Raw genomic sequence first — 18,697 nt, 5'->3', positions numbered from 1 at the left:
TATCACTTTTTATTACTTTGACACTAGGTTAATTAGGAAGTATTTCACTCTATTTTAAATACGTGAATCAGGATTCTGACATACCTTTCCAGACACAAGGTGTGTTCTTCATGGCAAATTGAGGTGACTTAGAGGTTGATCCTGAATGTTACTTTATTAGACAGAGTCCTTGTATCCTTCCCTCTAAAAGCTGCTTAAGCTGCATGCCCTGAAAGGTCTTCTCAAAAACACAACAGCTTACAAGTATAAGTCTGCAGTCTTTGGGGATATAAAGTATTTGCAGCATATTAAGTACTTTGACTTTGTCCTGTTACTGCTCCTTTTCTTGTCTGGCAGGATCTCAGCTTAGCAATTAGATATCATAGGCCTGGTTTCCTTTTCTGTTTCTGTAAATCAAGAGTTATTTTGTGACAGCACGTTTGTGACAGCTCTGCCCTTCCAAATGAATTCCTATTTAATCAGGGCCAGCTGGATTTACCCTGGGGCACATCTCATGAAATTTTGAAGAATCAGGCCCAACAGATGAGAAAATGTTTTAAAAGTGATGTCAGTTACAGAGTAACTCAACCTGCTTTCGTTCCTGTCAACAAATAACTCTGAAGTTGAAAGCATCAGTATTAAGAGATTAAATGTAAAGGATATGGGGAAGGAGATGATGAAGAATCTAGTTCTCTGAATGCTTTGCAAAGGTCATTCCTGTTATCTGCTCTACACTTATAAGAACTGAAGCACAGGGAGCTGAAATGACTTGCCCAAGACTAGCCAAGAATTTATGCCATAGCAAGAACCAGAGCACAGCTCTCCCATGTCTTCAGCCCAACCTGTGGGATATTGGTCACATTGCCACTATGATCAAAAGATGGTGGACCACAGTTCCCAGTATGCCCCTGAAGTTGCACATTGCCATGTAGGTGTCTTCTTTCATCCACAAATGAGATACTGCAGCACAGAGTCACTTGAATTCAAGTACCAAAGCTCAGATCTTCTGGAGAAGCTGTGCACTTAACACCTACCCAATTCATGATTGAAGTTAAATAGGAGATAGAACTCTAACTTCCAACCTTGAGACCTTGTCCCAATTTTCAAATGTGCATGCAGGGTGTCGAGTGCAGTAGGGAGTACTCTGTGTAGTCAGAGCCTGTCAGAGAACAAACAGTTCACAAAACACTTTCAAATTGAACCTCAGGTTTTAACATCTTCTGAAACGTTACAAGAAAAAGTCTAATGCACTGTCCTTACAGAGGGAGTTTACCTTTAAAAAGCTGATGTAAACACACTTCATAGCAAAAACAGAAACCCAGAAACTTTTTTTTTTCGGCTTTCACTGTAAAACTTAGAATTGTGAAAATTATTGCATCTTGATTCAGATGACATATGGACTGAAATGCATATATCTGTGATTGATGGTACAAAATAAGCTTGTTGCAGTTGCTCACCAGGCTGAGGGGAAGATAAAAACTGTTCAGATACATCACCCAAAGAATCCTGTGCAACACCTGGTGAGAGAAAGGTTTTTATCAGCTCTGCTGACAATTAGCTTATTTCTTACATTTTTAGCAAAAAGCAAAATACAGGTCTGCAATTCAAAATTTATTTCCTGGCTAAAAGGAAAGGAGACAGTAATTCTGGTCACCATTTTTTTGGTGCTTTCTCATGGATATGACTAGGTATGGCTTGAATCTGAAGGAAGGTTAAACAAGGGAGATTTCTAGAGCTTTTGTTTTCTTTTTTTCCCCAGCAAATCAGCATGCTTTTTCTTTAATCTGACTTAGCTTCTTTTTCCTTCAAGTGACAACATGCTTGGGTTTAGCAAAGAAGGGGGGTTTGTTATGAGACCTCCTTCCAGTGTGAGTGGCAGTTTCTGGGTGGGCCACATCAGTGTTTACTCATCCTTGCCCTCTGCATTAGGAGTGAATCTGGTGAATCTCAATGCTGAAATAGGTGCATGAGGTTGCTGGACAGGCTGCAGACAGGTTTGTCTTGGGAAGTGATGTTTGGGTCCATGCAGACTTACACAATGTAGTCCATTGGGAGAACCTTCACCTGACTGACAGGAGGCCCCTTCTGCCACCAAACACATGTCCCAGCTTACAGGAGGAGGCAGCCTGAGAGAAAAACATTCAGAGCTTGAGCCGGGCTGGTAGGCACTCCTTTGGTTTTGCTGTGCAGTCTCTGCCAGGTTGGGCTGTAATCTTGGCTCTTCTGATCACCTCTTCTTCTGTTCCTCTCCTACTCTATAAGCAAGAGCTTTCTAAGTGCCCAGTGTTACGATGCTAAGCCTAGCAAACTGCATCTTCATCATGTAAACTTTTAAATAGCCTATTGTGTAGCTCTCTGGAAGCTGTTCTTGCCCTGTGTGGTTGCAGTCAAAGTTCATGGAGAAACATTAATGGAATTGCTATTGTCATGCAAGACTAGGGATGTGAGCAGGACATTCTTGTAAAGGAGGTGGCAGCTCTGCTAGTTTTCCTGGGCTGGGAAGATGAAGTTAGCAGGTTTTTGGACATGCTAACAGGCTACTTGTTTTTAGTTTGGTTTTGGTTTGTCTTGGTTTTTTACTGGGGGGTAAATGAGCAGGGAGCCATAAAAAAAAAACTCAAACCTGTATGTCTGTAAAAGTATATGATCAATTTATTTTTGTAGGGAAAGTGATAGATAACATGGCACAGCATGAAGTTATAAAAGGAGGTTGCAGTCAGCGCTGCTGGCATGAATTTAACTAGAGAATGTGCCCTTAAATGTCAGGAGACAGCAAGAAGCACAGAGTTATTTGAGAAGACAGAAACTTTGATGTTGATTTTATCAACAAAAATGCAGGAGATTAAAAGCAGATTTCCTTTTTTTTTTCTTGTTGATAATGTGGCTTGGGATTTTGCAGGTGCTCTGGGAAGGTTAATGAAACCATAATGGTTATGATGAAAGAGTATACATTAACTAATTGGCTTGTATAGATGACTCACCCACCACTGAAACTAAACTCAGCAACTGATAAACTGAGCAGCTAATTTGCTGTGATGATACTACAGTTCCAGATATACTGTCCTCTCATTCTGGCAGATAAAGCAAGACCAGAGAATCTGGGCTATAAAAAGAACATGGGCTGCAGTCCTATTTCTGCTGTATCAGAATTTAAGAGTGGTCATTTTTTATCAAACTAAGGGCTCGTCTGGCTTCAGTAGAGCATCTGGTGAATGCACAGGGAAAACATGTAGAAATGTGGCAGTAGGATGATCCTACTGCTCGTATGTCATCCCTGCTTCTGTCAACTGAGTGGTTCAGAGGCTTTCAGAGCCAGAGGTTGCATTAGATTGTGTTCAGTGCCCCGGTGGGCTTGTCATCCATCAATTTATTTAATCACTTTTTGAACCTATTTATCTGTCTGCTCCAGAGCATCCTATAGCAATGAGTTTTGCACATTAGTTTTGCCTTGTATGAAAAAGTACTTCATTTGCTCATTTTAAATCCACTGCTTTATTGCTTTATTGGATATTCCCTACTTCTTTCATTGAAACAACTCAGACTGCTATGAATTCCTGATATTCTTCGTGTTTTTCATTATTTTATAAATCACTTTTCTCTCAGCCTCTTTTCCAGGCTGAGAAGCTTATTTAATATCTCTCTATATAAAAAAACTTACCAAAACTTTGATCATTCTTCTTGTTTCCTGCATCCTCTTGCCAGCTCTGTTAGAGCAGTTTGTCTTGTATCCACCTGTATTTTGCTTTTGCATCCATTACCTTAATGAAGAAGTAACTAATTTAAGAGTTCAGTGATCAAAGTGTTGAGGGTTTGAATCCATGACTTCCAGTTCCTCAGAAAGCATCTTCTTGACTGTCAACCCATCCAGGTCATGATATTCCTGTGGTTTTTGTTGAAGCTGATGTGGAAGGTGGGCTTCAAAGGGGTGAGCTCAGCTCTGTTGTCCCGTGGCACTTGGATGCTGCTCCAACACTCCATCAATCATTGGATAAAGTGCATTTGTTGTGCTCAGGTGACTGGGATTCTGGTTGCAGTCTCCATGCAAACAGCTGTAAAGATACAAACAAACTGACACAAGCATCTTCCCATTTAATGAAAGAAAGAAATACTGGTTACAGAAGTTCTGTACCTTCATGCTGAGGTACATAATTGTCTCTGTGAATTGGGATATGTTGCTGCTGTATTCGATGTTTAGTTTTGTTTGCGTTTGAATTCAAAATTCAAAATAACCAAGCAGCTGTGTGTGTAGGTAGGCAAATCTGGATCAATAATGAAAGACTTTGGGGAATGATGTCCCTGATCTGGCAAAGCTCAGAGGCACATAGATCTTTGAGCAGCTGCAGACAAGCTTGGAAAAAACAGGGGTTATAAGAAGCCAGTGAATGGCAAAACATATAGATAAATGACTACATAATACTCCTTATTCTTAAATTAGTTTCCGATTTAGAGTGGAATGAGTTGTTGTTTGTTATAGTACTAGCATTATTTATTGCTTTTCAGGGCACAGACATCCCATTGTGATGCTAAATGTGTGTTATATAAATTTGATACTGAAAACTCCATTTTAAAGCAGCTTTTAAAAGTCCAAATAATTAACTGATTAATAAACCTTTATATAGTCCTAGAGCTCCCATAAGGTAGTCAATAGGTTATTACTAAACATAGCAACTTACAACTTCTTCCACAGACATCTTTACAAGCATTTATAGAATACCATATGCACATGTGAAACATTCTGATAATAAGTTTTAACTATTAAACTTCAATAATTAGATTGTTAGTAAAGAACTGCCTCTTTTCTTGATGGGTAATACTAACTTAAAACCATGTAGGATTAGAAGGCCCATGAGGGCCAAGTTGGTGTATTTGGTCAGGCCTTGAGACATGATGAGTATCAGCAGCTGAAATCAGTCTTGAGGAAGACAGATGCTGACCAATTCCTGAAATCAACCAAAGTAGCTTGCTTTCTGCTGACAGTTTTCATTGCCAGGTTTCCAGTATTCCAGTCCCAAGTTTTTTCTAAATGTGTGGCATATTATAGTGATATGTCATTTATACCACTGAAATTTGGTACTTGGGAAACCTAATTTTGAATTTTCAAAACTTTGTATCTCAACAAAGTTAACTGTATACAGGTTTTAATTTTCCAGAATTATTGTTACTATGTATATATGCTTACTTTTGGCAGTAACCTGAGGTTAAATCAGGGAACAGTAGCATTTGTGTGCTGTCCATAAAGAAAAAGAAAACCTCTTCTGAGAGGGAGTTCAGAGTCCAGTGTAAGAGTGAGCAGTGGTTATTTTCCATTGTTACTGTCCCTAAAGATCAGGCACATTAGAAGGATGATTTGTGGATTGTTTGCTCTCTTTTCCAATGTTTAATAGTGATTTATGTGTTTGCTTTAGCCCAAATCACTCTGTTTTCATTTTCACAGGCTAACAGAATTACCAGTGACTGTATTGATAATCTTGGGGCTGTTTTTAGCTGTTGAATCTCTTAAAGAGTCTGCTCTGCTTAGTACTATAAGCATCATACAAAAGTACAGTAAAATAATATTAAGAAAATATAATAAGGTGAGATCTGAGCATATGTCATTTTTATTTATGTCCCTGAGTTGTTGCAGGCAAGACACTGGTATGACACAATACCCATTAGATTTGTTTGTAACAAGAGTGCTATCTCAGTAGTAGAACTGTAAGCTCGAGATAAGTTATAGTGTCACCTACTTTGCTTTAATTTTCCCTATTCTTGTATCTTTTTTTGCTGTTACAAAACTTAGTAGAGGCTGAGAAATACAAGCACCATGTAGTGCATACAGCCTAAAGTCCTCATTTTATTTCCACCTTTTAATTATCATGTTTAATAGCATTTTTTACTTCTGTTGGCAGAAGTAAACCAGAGTGGGTTCTTTCTGCCACTTATATTGTTCCCATTTGCCTTTTGGTTTGTTTCATTATATTATTACATGGTAACATGAACAGCACTATTTCAAAGGTGAACTGCCACAATAGCTGACAGTGCTTGGTATCTCCAAGATCTGTTGCACTGCAGAGGGAGTTGCTAAAGCTGGATGATTTCTTTTATTTATTTCAGCCTTTGTGTGTCTGTACCTTACATCTGGCAATAATATTCTGCTGAGACTTCATTATGTTTTTGTGAGATGTTTGCTTTTTTCCTATGTTTCTCTAGTTATTCTCTCTCCTGAGACAGAACATTGTGTTTTCATCCAAAGAAGTTGACATATAATCACTGTAAGCAATAAACAGCAGAGCCATGGAGAGAACTTGATGCTCACCTTTTTAATGTTTAACTGAAATTTTTAAATATACTATGTAATGATTTTAATTGCCTGCTGATAAGTAAGCCATCTATATCCTTACTAATGCAAAAGGGAGAAGGTACTCCTAATATAACCCTTCTGTGTAGTAGTTTGACTGTTTATAGATTCTTCTTTCCTATATTCTATTTATATGAATAGTGGTATCTTACAGTGTTCAAATGCATGAAGGTATTCAGGGATGTAATATGACTATTTTCTTTTCTAGGCCTTAGGCTCCTAGACCACCTCTCTTACTAAGGCTCATGCAGTGCTTTAGAAGTTCTTTGATTTTGAAAGTTTGTAGTGGATTAAAGAATATTTTACATGCATAAAAGAGCATGCATTGTTCCATATGGTCATTTTTTGGACTAGTATAATATTTATAACAATGTAGTTGCCAGAAGGATTGTGATGATGCAGTCTCACCCTTCACAAGCCTATGCATCAAATCCATAGCTTCTATTTGTGCACTGTCATTCCTTTTCAAAGGTTACACTGTCTTGCTGATTTATGTGCATGCAATGTAGTTGCTGCAAAGATTAGTTGCTTTGATAGATACATGTTTGCATTTACTTACAAAACCTCCATTTGGTTAGTTTCAGCTTCCAGAAAATCCTTGGATTTTCAGATACCTTTTCTTTTAGATTGGGCTCACAGTTGGATATTTCTCCATATAGGTGCTTGCAGGCTGGGGCAAAATAATCTTGGCTGATTCTCGGTCAAACCAAACGAAGTGAGCATCTTCAGCTTCTGATGAAATATGTTTTTCAGCCTTCAGATCAATTGCATAACCTTTTTCAGAACCTCAGTCCATTTTTTAGTCTTGTGTTGTAGTTAGAGGGCTAGAACTAGAAACAGGATTGCATCAAGCATCTTGATGATGCTGTGAACAGGAGTAAACTTACCTCCAAGCTCATGCTTGATTGTGCTCCCGTATGTGGATGCTAAGGATTGCTTAACCTCTTAATTGTGTTGTTTGAAAACTTCCTGAACCATAATAAGGGCAATTCCTTTCAGCTATAGGGTCAGCATTTCCAAGACCAGGACATGTTATTATCAGTGTTTGTTTTGCTCAGATCAGTAAGAAGAAAATCAAAGATTAACATATAGATTAACATTAAAAAAAAAGTGAAGGACAGAGACAGATTCCCTTAACTATGAACCTTGATCTTCCTTGCCTAGCCTAAGTTTGTACCTGGGGAATTTCACTGAATTCATGTCCTGTGAGGTCAAACTATAGCAGTGTCCGTGAGCAGACTTCCATATAGCAATTGATGCAGCTGAGCTACGTACTGGTGATTCCCTCTCCCTCCCCACAAAAAGATTCCTTTTGCTGTTGCAGAATGAAACTGTCATTTTACCACGTTACTGTAGATGTGCACTGGAGTCTTGGCTGCAGATTTACAGTTATTGCGAGTGAAGGATCTCTTATTCATCTGCAAAGTCTTCTCCAACATCATCTGTGCAGTTGTTGTTGTCTTTTCCTGAAGTTGTTTGGATTCCCCAGGGCCTGCAGGTCACATCCAGACCATAATACTGGTGTTAGGATTTTTAACATTCAGCTGTTCATGGTGTGTGCACGCCCGTACATGTATGTGCATCCAGCTGATTAATTGCTAGCCATGTCCAGCTAGCTCAAAATGTGTAAATCTCGGACTTTTTGAAAACATTTAAAGCAGAGAGGAAAATGTACATTAGTAATAAGAAATAAAATGGATCATTTTGGCGATTAAGAGAGAATGAAATCAGTGTTGTGCAGGATGGTGTTACAGGGCACGCCAGCAGCAGGCAGTAGTTGTGTCATTTGCCGAATCTGCCTTCTAACCTCTGCCTGACCTAATTCTGCTGCGTTCCAGTGGTCTGAGCAAGTACGTGTTCTCTAGGTATAAGAATAGTAGCAGCAGTTACACTGCCTGGAACAGGAATGTACAAGGGCTATCAGCTGTCTTGCCTGGGGCATGAGATGATTGCCAGCTGGTGTTAAGAAAAAGCGTTTCCTTCCTGTGAAGCATTGCATAATTGTCTGCATATAAAGTGTGTTGGCGTTTTTGTCTGAAATTTATTATATAAGCCAGCGATATAGGAAGATGCCAGACTAAGAAAACAGTCTGGCACATGTGCTATGGCAGTTCCTTTTTATTGTGTTTTTAATGCTGTCCCAAATAAAATGAGATTCATTGTATGTTTCACCTTGTTAGCTTTGCAGTGCATTGCTTTTAACACCATCCTGCCGGCTTTGTGACGCAAATTTGACTGTAGCTGAGGAATATTGTTAATCCTCTCATCTCCTTGTGGGGAATCAAAGTTGAGCCAAATGAAATGCTTAGTGCTACACTGTTTTCTTTTATTGCTGCACATACAAAGCGAGTAAAAATGCTGCCTGCCAGGATCTTGCTAGAGTGATACTGATTCTCCACGATTATGAGATGCCAATAAAACAGAAGTTACTCTTTTTCATCTTGCAGCTTACTCTTCACCAAACTAAAACTGGAATGGATACATAAAGGACCTGAAGAGGCGCTGGTGACATGCAGACATATGTTGCAGATGTGGCAGATGGTATATAATGTTTTACAGCACAGGTAGGCTTTCTCCACTCTTAACAAGTTCAGATTTCATAATGCAGATGCAGCTGTCTTCTTTAGTTGTCTAAATACTTGTTATTTTTCAAAAAGCATAATAAACAGCAGTGTTTAAAAAGAAACGAAAGTAATAGTGCTAGCTGTGTTTTTTTAAAACAGCAAGATTTGAATAGTCATGATTTTTAAAAAGCCACACAAAAACCAACAAAACAAAACCTCAGGATTTTAAGATTGAAGAAGCAGTTTAAACTAGGCATTTGTGATCTGAATGTTTACACATCTCTGAATATTCAGATGTCCAGAATGAAGGGCAGATTATTTTTTTCCCCAGTAGTGTTGAGTGTCCATCAGGTGTTGTTCACAGCCTGCAGTAGCTGGCAGCACCCAGGAATGTGTAGGGGTGACAGTCCTGAACTGACTAAGCCAAGGAAAGGCAGACAGTCAGGACTCTTATCATATGATGTGCTTGTATGCCAGTTGCTTAGCCTGGTGCTAACTAGGCAAGGAAAGCAGAGAAGGATGTAGCATCTTTCTATTTCCCTTGTCCTAGTAAATCTGCATTTAAACAGTGCTGGGTTCCCTGTTTGTTCCCTCCAAAAGGAAACGTTTAGAAAGTGTGACAGTTAGCAGCTTGGGTTTTCTTCCTTCCCACACACCCTTTGGATATTATCCAAGTCATGATACCACTGTAACAGTCTTGGGACTGTTACCACAATCCTGTACTTATCTTTCACCTGTAGTGTCCATAGAGGTTATGTTTGATGGGAAGGACAAGCATGCTTGTTGGCAACAGTCAGGACAGCAGACTCAAGAAGCTTGTATTGTTCCCCGGTTTCTGTATGTATTTACATAAGCTTTATAAACACCAGGAAGTATATGTACAGAACGATGCATGTCTATATACAAGCTGTCCTTGAAGGATTATTAGTAATTCCATGTTGGTTTAGCTAATGAGCAGCAGACTAATCACAAAAATCAAGGTATTTACACAGTAGCAGAGAAATGATCACTTACAGGCTGGAATCATTGATTTCTTTAGGCCTTAGTCTTCTTTACCTAAGGATCGAATCATGTCCCTCTCACATGAATAATCCTTATAACCAGAAGTAGTCCTCATGAAGCTGATCAAATCCACGCTGAACAATTACAGCTGAGTAAGATTTACACTTGCTTGGGGAGGGCTTCAAGCCTGAGATTGAAGAGAGTACATTGGAAAACAGGCAAATAAAGAATTCAGCCATTTGGACTGCATTTGGATCCCAAGCTGTGCTTTGGCTGTTATACTTAAAAACTCAAGATGTGATAGCTTTAGAGGCTCTTAAAAAGCTTTAGCCGTAGAAACCTAAACAAACCAAATTGCTTTGCTTTTGCTTTTAGGAACTCTAATGTGTATTAGACTACCATTCCCAGTGAGACTTTTTGGCTTTCTTAAACATATATTTTGTGAAGTATTTTCTATTGGGAAATACTGCTTGAAAGATAACAGGAATGAACTTGGTATTTGCAGTTTTAGACTGGATTAAGTGACTCAGGGGAAACACCTTATATTAAGCAAATTGCAGCAGTATCAGCTAACAAATATGTAAAATATTCCAGGTTGGGCCTCCAAAGGAACTTAGGGGGAATTCTTATCAGTGAGACTTGGACACAGATATTTTTAGGGCTTCTGGGGAAAGAGAAGCCTGTATTTACATGAAGTTGAGAGCTGTTGCACTGTGTACCAGTTCAATCAGTAGCTGATCGCCCACACAATTAAATTGCACATTGGTTACATTTAGTTGCTTTTGTCTGCCCAATGTTTCCTGGCTTTGCAACCTTACTATGACTTTGTTAGAATAAAGGGCCTTTCAGGGCCCAGTATTTTCTCTCAAGGCTCCATAAACCATACCCAAGTCCTCACTGGCCTTTTTTCTGATAAGCTGATGCTTCTGCAGCCTCTCACAATCAAACGTTTCCTTCAGCACCTTGTGACCATTTTATCCACTGTCTCAACTACCTTTTAAAGCTCTGGGCAGTGGAGCAGCAACGTGTCCCCTGCCAGCCTTCCCAGTGTAGCTGTATGCAGAAGGCAAATAATCTGCCTCCTGTCCCTTCTGTGGTGCATGGAAAAGCTTTCTGGGCTGAAGGCTTTGTACTGCAGCTTTGAAGGAAGAGATCATTTTCAGCCCTTCTCCAAAGTAACAAATAAATCCATTGGGAGTGACTCTTTTGCACAATGCAGTCCACTTGGTTTTCAGGCTGGGGTTTCGGTCAGGTTTCCCAGTTAAAAGGCCATGTTGTTGACTGCATTGATATGGCATTTTTTGTTAACTGAGGTCATGTCATCAAGGCTGAGGTGCAGGAAGGAGAATATACTTTTCCCTTGATCTGTCACCACACGATAATCTCAAGTAGGATATCGGGATAAGTGTGGAAACCAGCATGGAAGATGGGAAGGCCCAGTCAGGGCTGGAGATTTGTGCAAACAATCAAACCCAAGAATTCAGGGTCCATTGATAGAAACCCTAATGTTTTATCCCAAAGCCCAAGGATTTCTTAGCTGTTGTAACGATGATTACCCCTATGATGAACATTAGTAAGTGGCTTTCAGTCCTAGATTGTCAGCTGGGCAGGACAAGACTTGGTTTATCTTTTGCTGTTATTTTCTGTGATAACAGAATAATAATGTTTAAAACCAAATAGCTGTCCCACACTAACTCATCTGACAGATTTGTGCAAATTTAAGGGAATCCTGTGTAATCCCTACCCAAGAATTTATCAGACTGGAAAACTGGGCATCCACAGCAATTGTGACTCTGTGACAGCTTGTTTCCTGGGAGGAATGTTGTCCAAAGGCTGAGCTGCAGGCTTGGAAGTGTGCCAGAAAAAGTAGCCAGGGCAGTCACTTTTCCTTTTTATATTTTGTCCCTTAATGGATGATGAGAGTAGATATCATCACCATCTGATGATGCGGGGATGGCAAACTATGTGGTGACAGGAAGGCTCAGGAGATCAGCGTTAAGTGATTTTCATGAGGCACATGTTAGGTTGAAGGGTTTTTTTTAAAGTTTGGCGTTGGAAGACCTTTGCTGCGAGAAGAGTCTGGTAGCAGAGCAGACTGGATAGTCTTCCTTTCATAAAGCAGTTCTATTTGGTAGCTTTTATCTTTCTCCTCTGTTTGAACAGAAAAAAAAATGTGGAAGAAGATAAAACAATCCCTTTGAAATGAAGAAATTAGCACCCGGGTTGAAGGTGGTAATTGGTCTGTTTCAAAAAGATTAGCACAGCAGACTTGTGAACAAGTCTGAGGGATGGTGGTGCTTCCTGGGTGTGAGGTTGCTGGTTGTCCTCCTCTGGGCTGGCTTCTACCTACTAACAAGTTCTTAATCCAGTGGTTTGCAAAGACCCAGACAGCCAAATAAAGGGATAATGGTACCACCCCCTGGGGCCCTTACTGGGTGCTGTGACTCTGAGCTTCCTGTCCTGAAGCTGACTGCAGGGATTAAAACAAGACATTGAACAAGCTGATTGCCTGCACTGCAGAGCTTGACTTTTCCATTCCCGTGGAGCTTGATGGAGGCTATTGCCTGCTTCAAGGGAAAGTTTGTCCCTCCATTGAAAGGTGGCCATGTAACACAGTTTTGTTTCTTTACAGTGGCTCTGAGAAAAGAAGCAGTGTGACTGAAACACCGGTGATCAAAAAGCACAATGGGCTGCATCTCACACTCCCAGATGCTCACGATACTGATTCTGGTGAGGAAACAAGATTTGTGCTTTCCCATCCTAAACACATGCTTCTGTGAGAGAGGAATGGTTTTTATTCTTGTGGGAGGGTTGCTGGGCTGGTGGTCAGGAGATCCAGATCTGTCTCCAGGGCCATCTCTGCTGTAGAGCATGTCACTGCTTTCTCTCTTCCTTGGCTTCCCCATGCATAAAACAATGATGCAGATTCCTGCTTTATTTTACGAAGTTTTCTGGGATAAGCATGAAAGGTTTTAGATGGGAGTTCACCATAATTCTGCAAGAACTATACAATTTGGGTTTTTTTTTCCTTCTTCATTCTTCTCTCTTCCCCCTACAGTTTAATCCTTTTAAGATGTCCTGATCAAGCCAGCTATTACTATGGTTTTGGAATGCTAAGCGAGAGTGTCAGTTCCTATTAGAACTGGTTTGAGGTTTGTACATAAACTTTGTGACAATTTATTAAATGGTAAACATGCATTCCCAGTAACAGATACAGTCAGATGGAAATAACTGAGACTTCAAAGCTAATCTGGGCAGGAAGGCAAAGGAGGCTTTTCTGAAAGTGCTGATGACTTGCGATTTTATCATAAATCTCATGATATTTGGTGCTTCCTTTAAAACCCTCTCAAAATCACATTACGTGAGAAACTTGCCTTCTAGTTTGAATATATTTTTTTTAAGAAGCAACTTCCTACCCTTGTATATGTAGAAAAACACTTGCAAAAAAAAATTGAATCTCACAGACTCAGAAACTGGACAAGAAGAATAAAGCCTATTTTTATAAGGCCTTAACACTTAAAGAAGCCCATGCTTTGGGGTGAAGGAATCAGGGTTTGTCTGAGTCTTAATCTTAAATATTTGGATTTGGTAAAAGTGAAGTCACGTGCTCAGGATATGTGGCTGGAAGTACGTAACTTGTATCAAATCATGTGTGTTTAACCCCCATTTACACTCACCAATGCTTAAAGGCATTGCAGAGTTAGGTTTTGAATATACAAACATACAATCATTATTCATCATACCTGCTCTTTTTGTTGTAGTGTTAAACCCTTAGGGTCTGTATTTGTGACACTGTAAACTGACTGATTCTATACACATACTTATATAATTTTTAATCTGTTTATTATGTTTCCCTTTTATTGCCCTTTGCTGAGATGACTGTATTTTATTAGGTCCTTTTTCTTATTGTTTATATGACAGTGTTCTATAGCCTTCAGCTTGATTTAAGAGAACGGGCCAAATTCAGCATAGATAGATGAAAAGCATATATTAAGACAATACGTTCTCTTTGGCATATTAAAAAATTATCTGAAGAAGGGAGTTGGTATGGCATGAAAGTTTCCTGTTGATACAAAACCATTTAGAATAGTCATCACTTTGATAACTGTGAATATTTGTGAAATATCCCATCATCCCTGATGCCAGGCAGTAAAATGGACTTTCATTTCAGTGAATATATGAAAGTTGTTTGGAAAACACTGTAGGCAGTTTGAAGAATCCATCAGCCCCTAGGCATTACTAAGAAAGCAATAAAACATAAAAAATATTATTCGCCACAGTGTTTCTGTTGCCCATCCACTTCCCACTCTGTTGCTAAAACAGGGAGTGGCTTATGGGGCTTGGACTGTGGGGCTAAGCCTGGCTTGAGCCCATCCCCTTCAGCTCCAGCTGAATGGTGCTTAATGGTCCATACAAAGCACTCTGGGTGTGCATCCCATGCTCTTCTGGAGACCTCTTGCCTTTCCTTGTAGTTGTGTGGAAAAGGAGTGTGACCAGATTTGGGCTACATCTGCTTCACAGGATGTTTTGACATTCTGAGACCAACTTGTCACCAGCAGAGCCTGTAATATTTTCATGTGCTTCTTTCTAAGACCTTACTCCTGCTTTCCACACACTCCTCTGCTGCAGACCTGTAGCACCTCCACCAGTCACCACAAAGCTCAGGCTCTGTTCTCTGTGCAGTGCTCTCCTCAGAAAGCACCTGGGCTGGGTACCTGTTCCAGCCTGCTCTTAGCTCAGTTTTAGCTGACAGCAGGCAATGGAGCAGGTGTAGTTCAGCAGCAAGTGCTGTGTGTCATGGTGCTGGCTACCAAAAAGAGCAAATTAATGTCAAGTACAAGCTTTACACAAGCTTTTCGTGAATATGAAGTGACTTACACTGAACGCAGTCAAGTTTTAGACAAGAAATGTATTCCTCCTGCACTGTGAGAGCCCAGGTTTCCATGCTAATATAGTTGTACCCATGGTGAACGTAAGGATGGGTCTGGTGCTGAGATGCCAGCACCCTCCTTAGTGCAGGACTGGCTCTGGCTGTTTCCAGGGAGGGTCTGTGGCTCTCTGCTCTGCAGGCTGTGGGTGCTGCTGCTCTCCATCAGCAGAAAGGAGGCAGCTGGGTCTGTTGTCCCCCGTGGGAGCCTCTTTGACGACAGCAGGAGATGAGACTGGGGAGTACAGCTCTAGCCCCTCTCACCCTTGTGCCTCCCCAGAGCTGCAGCTGTGGCTGCCTGCTCTGAGGGAGGGAGGAGGTCTGCATTTTTTTTGCATCATTCTGGAACAGGCTCTGGTTTCCATCATGAAACCCCCCCAGGAGCCTGTAGCAGCGTCGTGGTACTGCACGGGCGCTCTGAGATCTCTGGACCTCGTCACTGAAGGGGGGATTATTGTGGCTGGGTTTGACACTGGCCTCTCCCTCAGACCACAGAGAGATTATTTGCTGTGCTAGAATTTTAGGTTTGCTGCCAGGAAGATTAATTCCTCTTTATTTCCTTCATCTTCTCCTCACTGAAACAGTGTTCCTAAGTAAATTCACTGATCTCAGGCAGCTGCCTTGCTGTTTCATTCTTTTTCTTATTTAGTCTTATCTTGTAATGCTCTTGCCTGAAGTGATTTGGGCTGGGGAATTCTGTGTTTCTTACAAGCCCAGTAAATCTACTGAGGTACATTTCTATTTTGATTGTATTTTTTTCACAGATGCAAAATATTAAGCTTGGTCCTTTGTGGTCTTATAACAGCCCTAGAACCGTGCTTTAGAATTATTTAGATACATTTTGCATGGCTTATAGGCAGAGTTCATCATGACTAAATAATTTATTTTTTTTATGATTTCTTTTCAAATTATATAGAAGGTTTTATTGTAAAATGCAAAGTTTGTATCTGTCTTGTGAAGCTGTTAAAAGGGAAAAAGACTGCACTAAAATAACAAATTGATACTGTACCTTCTTATGGCAATATTTGCATATATTTTGAGGCATGACATTAAACCTCAGTGAGACAGGGTTTGTGTTTTGTGGGATTTTTTTTTACATATGAAGATCTACATTTCTGCAAGAAGAATTATTTTATAAGCAGACATTCAGAGATTTTTTTTTTAACGTTGTTTAAATTTTTCTGGCTTCCACCACCACCCTGAGGTCAGAGTGATACTGGTATGATACATGGCTACCTCCTCTCCCAGGAGATGATCTGTTAGAGATCTACTCTTTTCTGACTCCAGTAGTCTTTAGCCCACCCCCAGGATCAAGATATTGCTTACCTGAGGTTAGGAGCTGTTCAGAGCTTTAAAGGCTGTTTCTGTGAGCAGTCCAGCAGAGATGGGTAAGAACAGATGTAGAAATGTGGTTAGGGGCTAAGATGGTGAGCTTCTTACCCTCTGCTGTGTTTGTGTTTAGAACAAAGAACCTGTCTTTGTGTCTTAGGCTGGGCAGGGATGAGAAGGGATGAGCTGGTCTCTGCCTAGTGAGATTTGCTTCCTTGTGTAGGCTGAAATGGAAAAGAAAATAAACATCAAAGGACTGGAGTGCCAGAGGCTGTTAAATGAAAAGAGCCTCTGCTGTAAATTGCTAAATAACTTTTTATGGCTGTGAAGATTGAAACCCTCAGCACTGGGCCAGATCAGTCTCATACTGCAGGCTTTCCCCTCCTGGCAGCTACCCAGCTAATGAAGAGAAGAAGAGGAGCAGCTAACTTGTGTTCCTCCTTATCAACTAGCTCATATTGATATTCCTGCAAAGCCTGCTTTGTGAGGAAAGGATGCTTTAGTAGAACTTAGTGGATGTTTAGCCTCACAGAAGTGTGTGGACCTCTCCAGAGTGTGCAAAGGTACCTTACCAGTGGCATAGTCTCCTTGGATTGCCTTGCAAGGAAAAGAGGATTTCTCTGAGCTCTGTGAGGATGTGAATAAAACACCAGCCCATCTGCCCCCCTAATGCAGTCAGACCAGTGTTATGTATGGGTACTTGCATGAAACAGCTCCAGAAAGCCTCTTGGAAAGAGGGCAGTCTTGGCAGAGAAATGTAATCCTGAAATTCAAAGCCCACTAACGATGGAATGCTAACACTAACAGGAATGCTAATAAAAGAATCTGGTTAGGCTGACTGCAGAATCCCCAAAGACCATGTAATGTTTTCCACGTTTGCCAATCTAGAAGGCAGGAGGCCTGTTCTAGCTTCAGAGTACTCCAAATAACATCACTGGCTGTTCACCTGGCCCTTGTTCCCTTTGGACTGCAAAGAAACTGGTATTTTGGGGACAAGTGCCTGGTTCTTTTCTTTGTGTTGAACGCAAGGTATGACTTGTCTGACTTGGAAGCTGGGGAGTTTCAGCAAAATTTCTCCTAGGTGGAGGGAGGTGTGGGGGGAGAGGAGTGCTCAGTGGGCAGGGCAGGGGGAGGAATGCCATGCAGGGAAACAGGCTGAAGATGGATCTGTAAATAAACTGTTAAATATAAGAAATTCTCAGTGCAAAGCAGAATGGCTTTTACCGTACCATTAAAGCCGTAATCGCTACATTACTGCACTGTCATCTCTTGGAACATTAGTTCAGGGATGTTTTTGAAAAGATGTAGGAATTTAAGAAATGCATCTAGGAAGAGCACATTTGCATTTTCCAAGGATCCGTGGGAGGCGCCTGTGCTGCAGGGCTGTTCTGAAGTTCTCTTGCTTCAAATGAATGACATTAGTTAGCAGTGAGATAATGGGACAGACATTTCCCACAGCAGTGTCAGGCTTGGAGCTGCACTGGGTGCCTCTCCCCAGCCAGGGTGCTCTCTGGGTGGCAGGCAGCCCTTCCCTGGGTTAGGGAAAAGCTGGGGGCTGTATCCTGCCCTGAGCAGCACAGGTGTCAGAGGAGCTGGGGCTTGAAGGTGAGGTGTGGCAACCCTCTCCTCAGCACACTTCAGCTGGAAAAGTATGCTGACCCTCCCAGAGAAACCACTTTATTCCAGTGCCCCATGACAGGTTTTTTGCCCTTCTGTCCCTTCCCTTGCCCAGAGCCATTCCAGCCTTGAGTACCTGTGCTGGAGCTCTGCTGCTCCCTCAGGGTGCACCAGAAGGGGTGGGATTTTAATTCCAGGATCTTGTGGTCTACAAGGTGTAAGGATAGATAGAAAAGTAATGGTAATCAGCGCATGTGCAGTGCAGAGCCACAGCAGCTCTTGCAAAGAAAGAGCTTACCAATCTTTAAGTCACATGAAACTTATGTATATTAAAATATTTATTTCCCAAAACCTTACAAAGCCATCTCTGAAATCTCATATTGTAACTTATTATTTTGTTACCATCCTTTTGGTACCCCTCTGAGAAGTTGGCTCACCAGTATAAACCCTACTTTGTTGTACTGAAGAACGTGGTCTCTGCTCATATTTTCTTCCTGGGAGTAGCTTTTGATGTGATTTTTTGTTCTCAGAGATGTGGGCGCCAAATACTTCATTCTTGCATAAATGTTACAGCACATACTAAAGGTTAATATAGTCCAAGCACTGAGCTTTCTGCTCCCCAAGGTTAAATGAAAAACCACACTGCCTCTAAACCAGTAAAACAATATTGATGTCACTTGACATGTGTGCTGTGTGAATGATGCCAAGCTGGTCTGTATGGCTGTACTAAGATTTTACATTAGTGGGACATATTTTGTAATTGTCTGGTGACAGTGTGATTATAAAATATGTTAATAATAATTATTTGTGGGAAATACTTGATTGCAGAGATTTGTTTTACAAATGAGCAAAATATGCTTGCTTCCTTAGTGAATGCTAAGCAGACCTTTATAGAAATTACTGTGTCTCCTAATTCTCTTGCTTCAGCTGCAGCCCTTGGGT

The 18,697-nt window shown here is 40.8% G+C and overlaps 1 protein-coding gene and 1 long non-coding RNA gene across 7 annotated transcripts in view; one reads left to right on the top strand and one right to left on the bottom strand.

Moving 5' to 3' along the window:
• TTC7A (tetratricopeptide repeat domain 7A) overlaps positions 1 to 18,697 on the top strand; it is a 167,624-nt gene that overhangs the window by 102,376 nt on the left and 46,551 nt on the right. For all 6 annotated transcript variants that reach the window (XM_071739416.1, XM_071739415.1, XM_071739414.1 and 3 more), the window contains 2 exons: positions 8,764 to 8,880; positions 12,515 to 12,612. In XM_071739416.1, the coding sequence (XP_071595517.1) occupies positions 8,764 to 8,880; positions 12,515 to 12,612 (215 nt within the window). The remainder of the gene's footprint in view (positions 1 to 8,763; positions 8,881 to 12,514; positions 12,613 to 18,697) is intronic.
• Positions 3,879 to 18,029, bottom strand: LOC139794192 (uncharacterized). The gene is made up of 3 exons (XR_011725007.1): positions 17,892 to 18,029; positions 16,136 to 16,362; positions 3,879 to 4,028 (listed from the first exon to the last, which is right to left on the bottom strand). It is a non-coding gene; the product is annotated as an uncharacterized lncRNA (long non-coding RNA).

The sequence above is a fragment of the Heliangelus exortis genome, chromosome 3, assembly GCF_036169615.1.
Source record: "Heliangelus exortis chromosome 3, bHelExo1.hap1, whole genome shotgun sequence".
NCBI classification, from domain to species: domain Eukaryota; kingdom Metazoa; phylum Chordata; class Aves; order Apodiformes; family Trochilidae; genus Heliangelus; species Heliangelus exortis.
The sequence above is the reverse complement of the archived record's forward strand: the minus strand, read 5'-3'. Positions and strand labels throughout refer to the sequence as shown.